This window comes from Talpa occidentalis, unplaced genomic scaffold (genome assembly GCF_014898055.3).
Source record: "Talpa occidentalis isolate TD23 unplaced genomic scaffold, MPIMG_talOcc4v2.1 talOcc4.52, whole genome shotgun sequence".
Classification (NCBI taxonomy): domain Eukaryota; kingdom Metazoa; phylum Chordata; class Mammalia; order Eulipotyphla; family Talpidae; genus Talpa; species Talpa occidentalis.
In genome coordinates this window covers 53,553-61,124 of record NW_023604884.1, presented here as the reverse complement: position 1 = coordinate 61,124, position 7,572 = coordinate 53,553, and the positions used below count along the sequence as shown (strand labels likewise).

The 7,572-nt window shown below is 37.7% G+C and overlaps 1 protein-coding gene across 1 annotated transcript; it reads left to right on the top strand.

The window, feature by feature from the left end:
• The first annotated feature begins 162 nt into the window (after window positions 1-162).
• Window positions 163-6,955, top strand: LOC119260102 (maternal embryonic leucine zipper kinase-like). The gene is made up of 4 exons (XM_037528991.2): window positions 163-377; window positions 1,361-1,529; window positions 3,966-4,069; window positions 6,408-6,955. The coding sequence occupies exons 1-4, from the start codon at window positions 250-252 to the stop codon at window positions 6,583-6,585; spliced, it is 579 nt and encodes a 192-aa protein (XP_037384888.1). The 5' UTR covers window positions 163-249; the 3' UTR covers window positions 6,586-6,955.
• Window positions 6,956-7,572: the final 617 nt, after the last annotated feature.

The window sequence follows — 7,572 nt, the reverse complement described above, 5'->3', positions numbered from 1 at the left end:
CATCAGCATACATATGTCCTATTTAGATTTGTCATATGGTATTTATAATAAAACCATAAGCATTACCTCAGTTTTACAATGAGGAAAAAGTAAAATGGTTTTGTTTTATTATTGATTACAGGAAATATTTCTTTAAAGAATGAGAGCCTTGACATCACCAGCCAAACAATTATAATATTTCTGAGTCAATGAATGAGGTGGTAAATGGGTTATTGATAAGAAATTTTTATATCATAGTCTGTCAGCTACATGTGGTTTGTGTTTGTTGTTTTTCTAATAGTTAGAAACCAGTGCCTGAGAGAAACCCCAATTAAAACACCATTAAATTCAGCAGGAGAAGAGAAGCTAATGACAGGTGTCATTAGTCCTGAGAGGCGGTAAGTGTTCCCTTTTCTTTAGACTTTCTCATCTTTAGTTACTATAATCAGATTTCTTTTGCCATGTAGGACAAATCTGATTAAGGTAAACTATCACATAGGTTCTGTCAGAGACTGTAGGAATGTCTGTCTATATGAGGACTGTCGCCATTACTGGAAAGCCACTGCCTTCCTATGGCGTGGGATTGTGAAATTCACCAGCAGTGGGACCAGTATCTTAATGGCAGGCTGGACGACAGTGGTCCTGCCCCCAGCCACATAGTTCCCTCTCTAATGTCCATCTTTCCCTACTCTTCTGCCAGTAGGGTATAAATATCCACTTACACTGTTACCTGTAAACAAAGATACAAAGTGGTGTTTCAAAGAAAACCTATTTCTGTTCTGCAGGAAAGGTCTCTCTTCGTTGTCTTTTATAGCAAGTTTTTAAAAGCAGGATCCATTTTGAGGACAGTTGGTGGAATTAGAATGTAAACAGGATATTAGAGGATACTATGGCATTATTAATTTCTTGAAGTCATAATGGTATTAGGTTCACATAGGCAAATGTCCCTGTGTATTGGATTTGTATGCTGAAGTGTTTCAGAGTGAAGGGTTGTAATATCTTCAGACAGGTTACTTTCCAATGGCTTAGCTGTACATGCACTTCATGTGTTGTCTATCAGTAGAGAAAGCAAGTATGGCACTATATTAACAGTTGTTGAATCTAAGAGGGTATGTGACGGTTCATTTGTTCACCGTACTATTTTGACTTTTCTGTATATTTCACATGGAAAAAATGGTAGGGGTAAATAATTCTGCCCAGTGGCAGTGACTTGCAGGTGATGGCTGCATTCCAGTGGGAGATCGTGCCCATGCTCCTGAGGGAGGCGGATGGTCAGGTCATGGTGTACCTGAATGAGGCACATCTAAAGAACAGCACAGAAAACCCTGTGAGGGCCCGCAGCCAGGAAGCCCAGCTTTACACGAGTTTTTTCTTTTTTAAGGTGCCGTTCAGTGGAACTGGATCTCAACCAAGTACATGTAGAGGACACGCCAAAAAGAAAAGGAACTAAAGTGTTTGGGAGCCTTGAAAGGGGGTTGGATAAGGTTATCACAGTGCTTACCAGGAACAAAAGGAAGGGCCCTGCCAAGGACGGGATAAGAAAACGAAAGGTGAGTGGACTAGATTTCTTTAAAGTCTCTTAGTTTTTTTAAGGTAACAAATCATATGTAGTTAAGTTCTTTTTTTTTGTTTAATAAAGATTTATTTATTTATTTGTTTGTTTGTTATACAAGCACTGGGTACAGTCAGAAGCGCAGGGAGGGTGAGAGAATCACCAGAGCCAGAGCGGGGAGCAGAACAGGCAGAAGGACCGAAGAACACTGCTGAGGGAGCAGCGGGCGGCAGGAGGGTCTGCGCACCATGTGGGACCCTCCTTCGTGGCCGGGAGCAGCCGGGGATCGAACCGGCACTGCAAAGGCTGCGGGCAGCTTCGCAACCCAGCGCTTACCCGCTGCGCCACCGGGGAGGCCCGTAGTTAAGTTCTTTTAAGGAAACAATCCATAAAAATCTGAAATTTAAATAAATTATTTTATATAAGGAATTACTTAAATTTTGATTTGAAATTCAGTTTATTATTATCTTGACAAAGCCAGTTTAGTTTGGTGAAAGCCCTGGATTGGAGTCAGGGGAAAGAGGGGGGCCTGTCGTAGCTGGGCCACTTTTTCCTTTATCACTTGAACTTGGGATCCCCAAACTCCATTCATTTAACTCACCTCCATATCAGATTTCACCTGTGCTATTATTATCTAGTATTTCTTTATAGCAACTTTTAAAAAAATACAGATTTACCGAGGTATACTTGGCGTACTATAAATTATACAGCTATTTAGTGCACACTTAATATGCTTTCGCATTATATATGTACCTGTTGTGAAACACGCCATCACCACAATCAAGATGTTTAAAACCTAGATTTAAGGCCCTCCTGGTGGCGCAGGGGTAATCAAGACAGTGCTATCAAGCTATTGCCTTTGTGACACCAAGTTACTAGTAGGAAGATAGGGGTTTTATCCTCTCTTCACTTATTAAAAATGGCGCCAGATTGCACAGTGAGCCTTCAGTAAATGGTTGTTGAATAATGAATGGAGGGATCTTCCAACTAGGAATGAAACTTCCTCTCAATGAGAAAAAAACTTATTTGGCTTTCCTTTTTATTTTATTTTTATTTATTATTTTATTTTTATATTCCCCATACCATTGGCAACCCCCTATTTTGACACCAAACCTTCCTTTCCCTCCCCCCACCCCCCATAGTATGTCTCTGGTTCATAGTTTTTGTTGAATTTGATTTTTTCTTCTTATAGTTATTCTTTTTCCTGGTCCCTTATTTAGGTTTTCTAGTCCTGCTATGAGTGAGACCATCCGGTATTTTTCTTTTTCTTTCTGGCTTATTTCACTGAGCAGGATCCCTTCCAGCGCCATCCATGTTTCTGCAAATTGCATGTGTTTATCTTTTTTGAATGCTGAGTAATATTCATGGTGTATATGTACCACATCTTCTTGATCCAGTCATCTATTTTTGGGCATTTGGGTTGTTTCCAAAGCTTAGCTATTGTAAACAGTGCTGCTATAAACATAGGGGTGCAGGTGCTCTTTGGAATTGATGTTTCTATGTCCTTTGGGTAAACACCTAGGAGTGGAATTGCTGGATCATATGGAAGCTCTATGTTTAGTAGGTCCAGAAATCTCCACACAGCTCTCCATAGTGGTTGGACCAGTTTGCACTCCCACCAGCAGTGCAGGAGAGTTCTTTTTTCTCCACATCCTCGCCAACATTTGTTGTTGCTAGTTTTTTTAATATGTGCCATTCTCACTGGTGTAAGATGGTATCTCATTGTAGTTTTGATTTGCATTTCCCTGATTGCAAGTGATGTTGAACATTTTTTCATATGCCTGTTGGCCATTAAAGAGCTGATGAGACTCAACAAAAAACAAAGAAAATAATCCAGTCATAAAATGGGCAGAAAAGCTAAAAAGAAACTTCTCCGAAGTGGCTTTCCTTTTTAAAGAATACTTTTTATATTAATTCTCTTATACAGTTGTCATAGACCAGTTCCTAGAGTTCTCTAATATTAAGGGAAGAATTAAGAAAACATTAAAGAAGGAATTAAGGAAACATACCCAACTATATACAAACCAAATTTTCTAGGATATTTCTTCCTCGTCCCACAGTCTATATTTCAAGACTTAATGTCTTTATTGTGGTATAATAGGGGAGAAAGACGTGAAGTTCAAACATAGATATTATTCAACATTTACTAATTTCTTGAAAGAGATTAGATTAGTAGAAAAGAAAAATGAAAGTATAAAAAGAATTCTCTGCATGTACTTACTAATATATATGATTTCTCTAAGCTTTCTCAGTGCATTGTATTTGTGCACCTGGATTAAACTTAATCTACTTTACCAAGAGTTCAATGTAAATCTTTTCAGTATTTTTCTTGAAATATTTCCATTTGAAACTATATTGAGGAGCTTTTGGATTCTCTTTCAGCTAGGATGATCTTTGTAAAGATTTATTTCTCACTCCTTTTTCTTTTTTTAAGCTTCACTATAATGTGACTACAACCAAATTAGTGAATCCAGATCAACTCCTGAATGAAATCATGTCTGTTCTTCCAAAGAAGCACGTTGACTTTGTACAAAAGGGGTAAGCAGCTCATTTAAAGGATGTTGCATTTATAATTTGTTATCTTTCAGCTTTGAGAAAATACGGGTTGATTCCTTTCTCCACTTAAAAAAATTAATTTCTCCCACTGTGTTCTAAAAAACTTTTATAGTAGTGTAAGCGATGCTACTATAATTGATTCTCTTTTGTTTTTTATGAACTATAGATATTTTCAAGCACCCATATTGTTACCAATTTCAATGTTAGATTTTCCAAATAAGAAAATTAAAACTTCTTCCAGATTTCTTTTGCATCCTCAACTGATATTCTGCTTTCCAAAATATTTACAAATTATAATTCAATTTATGGGGTACTTCAAACAAATTCACCATTTATATAGAATCCTTCTCTTTATGTCTTGCTATTTTGCATGATTGAATTTTCAGTACTTTAAGAAGTTATTTCACCTAAACACTTTCCCACTGTTGATTGAACTGCCATCCAGACTTCCTTGGTTATGATCTCCTGGTCTGACTAGCTAATACCTTTCTGGTTACCTAAAATGTTCATATTTTTAAGCAATCCACTTAGTAATGTGTCTTTAAAATTCATTATTAAAGCAACTATGAAGAGTTGCTAATAGATTTAACAAAAACATGTAAGTAGCAGTCTTTTGCAAAAGTAATTTTGCTTTCACTCCCTGTGAATGTTGGCAAGTGCACCTTGGAGAACCCTTCACTAGGTATTGCTGGAACATATTTCATGCACTATGACCTGGTCTTAGTGCTTGGGGCTTTTCTAGGTTCCAGAACCTCTAGCCAAATCTGTATTAGAAGACTTTCAATTATTTCCTTCAGCATCTGATCTCTCTATCAGGTTGAACTTCCTGATCAACCAGGTCTCTGCCTTTATCCTTCCTGCCCCCCCACCCCATGTTTTTACCTTCTTTGTAATAAGGCAGGACAACAACAAAAAGATTTTTCACTAGAGAGATGTTGCTTATATTCCACTAGTATCTTTTTTTCAATCAGGAAGAATGACTTTCAATCTTCCATATTAGTAATATGCTTTATCTTCCCACCAGGAACTTTATCAGGGTGCCCCCCTTAGCATTTCTGATACTGAATATTTTTAAGAGATCAAGCCCCCAAACACATAACTAAGAAAAAAGAATGATATTTGTGAATCCTCATATTATATAACAGATACATAGTTACTTCTCCACACTTCTTAGAGAACGCTACCTAATCATGTGCCTCTAATTATTTAGGAATCTGTCATTTAAAATCAATTCTATCATTTCTAGTGCTTTAGTTGTTCTAGTGTTTGTTTATTGGAGATCAGCAAGGCAACTGAATAAAACTTTAATATAATGTGAACTAATTAAAAACCAATTTAATTTGCATGAAATCAATTTATGCAACTTTTCAGAAACACACCTATTTCTTTCTTTCTTTCTTTCTTTTAAAGATTTATTTATTTATGCATACAAGAGCTGGGGTACAGGCCAGAGATGCGGAGGGTAAGAGGATTCACCAGAGACAGAGTCGGGAGGAGACTAGGCAGATGTACTGAAATACACTGCTGAGGGGAGCAGCAGGCAAGACAGGAGAGGTCTGCTGTGCCATGTGGGTTGTTCCCTGGCCGGGGATGGAACTCGTGCTGCCCTGGCTTCGGATTGCTTCATAGTGCGGCGCTTAACCCCCTGTGCCACCAGGGAAGCACCAACACACCTATTTCTTAAGATGAGTTTAAGGCTTCATTTAGACTGGGCCTTTCCATTGTCAAAGTAGATAAGGTGGCAGTTCTAATTATAAATGCCATACGTCCCAGTGTAGCGTCTCTGGACTTTCTTTTGTAAACCTCTGATTACTATTAGAATAACTGAAAAGCACGTGTCCTAGCAGATGAGTGGCTTCAGATTTATTTGTCTGAAAGACAGAAGTTTCTGATGAGGTGCATACAAAACATATTCTTAATCTTTCCTGTGCCTTCTTTTGTTGTGAACATTGTGGAAATGGCTTAATGTTCTCGGATTACACTGTTGAAAGAATTGCATAAAGGATGCCAGAAGATTTCTTGAGCATGAATGGCATGTATAGCTATGAAAGAGGGACTTTTCTTTGGAGCAAGGGAAAATTCTGGTAAAGCCTTTTCATCCTTATTCTTTCTTAAGATCCTAGCTTCTGAGAAAACACCAGTCATATGCTACCACTAAAGCATAGCTAGGTCATTTGGAAACTGTAAGCAGTGATACATTACTTACATGAAATAATGGTTCATTTTCTTCACCAACCTCCTACAGGCTTAGAAATCTCTGGTATCATACAGAATGTTCATGGTTCTCTTACTAACTGGCTTCTTATCTTGTTTTTCACAGCTATACACTGAAGTGTCAAACACAGTCAGATTTTGGCAAAGTGACAATGCAGTTTGAACTAGAAGTGTGCCAGCTTCAAAAACCCGATGTGGTAGGCATCAGGAGGCAGCGGCTTAAGGGTGATGCCTGGGTTTACAAGAGATTAGTGGAAGACATCCTGTCTAGCTGCCAGGTGTGACTGATGGGTGATTTCCATCCTGCTGGGGGAGTGTGGGTGTGACCCAGCCTACATGGAGGCCAGGGTGATGGTTTGATTTTTAAAGTCCCTTGGAATGACACATTCTTTTCTAAAGAACTGTCTTAAAGACCAGTATCTTGTTTTTAAGCAAAAGATATTGTTTTGTGGATCAGTCTAAGACAAGCCCATCTGTCATTCTCTGTTTCTGTCTTTTTTAATCACGTGGCTTTGTATATTAATAACTGTTGACTTTCCTATATTCACTTCCATATGTGATTGTAAGCTCTTAACTATGCCTCCTTTTAATGTGTAATTTCTTTCTGAAATAAAAGTGTTTATGAATGTAACAGGCGTCTCCTATTCTTTGTATTTGATTTTGATCCAAATAAAGCCTCAAATGGCTTCCTGACTATTAAGTAGAGACTATTTGGAGTATGTTTTATCTGTTATCAAATATGCCTTGGGCAGAAAAACAGATAAGAATTCATTTGCATAATTTTTTCCTGTCTCTGATTTAAGTAGGATTTATTGAGATCGTTAACTAAGTCACAGCTGTGGTTACCAGAGTTAAACAACACATTTAATATGTTGAATAAAAGAGTATTGACTTCGGTAAGTGTGTTCGGTCAACAGTGATAAGTATCTGAACTATGAACCCTCATGAAATGTTACTTTATGGTAATTTTCCTTAAGTCTCTATGTTGGCCTCAAATTTGTATTATTATTTCACTTTATTGGTCTCCAAAGGCCAGAACTCAAGTTATATTTGTATGGTTTTTACCAATTAAACTAGTTGGAGGAAAAAATAGCACTATTTCTAGCCATAGTGAGGGAGTATTTTGTTATTCATTTATTCAGTAAACATTTACTAAGTGTTTACAAGCATTAGATCCTGGGGCTGAAGATGATGCTGTCTAGTTAACTTAGGAAGTTCAGAGTCTATTAACAGGGGCAGATGCACAAACCAGTATTTATAGCCTAGAGGGG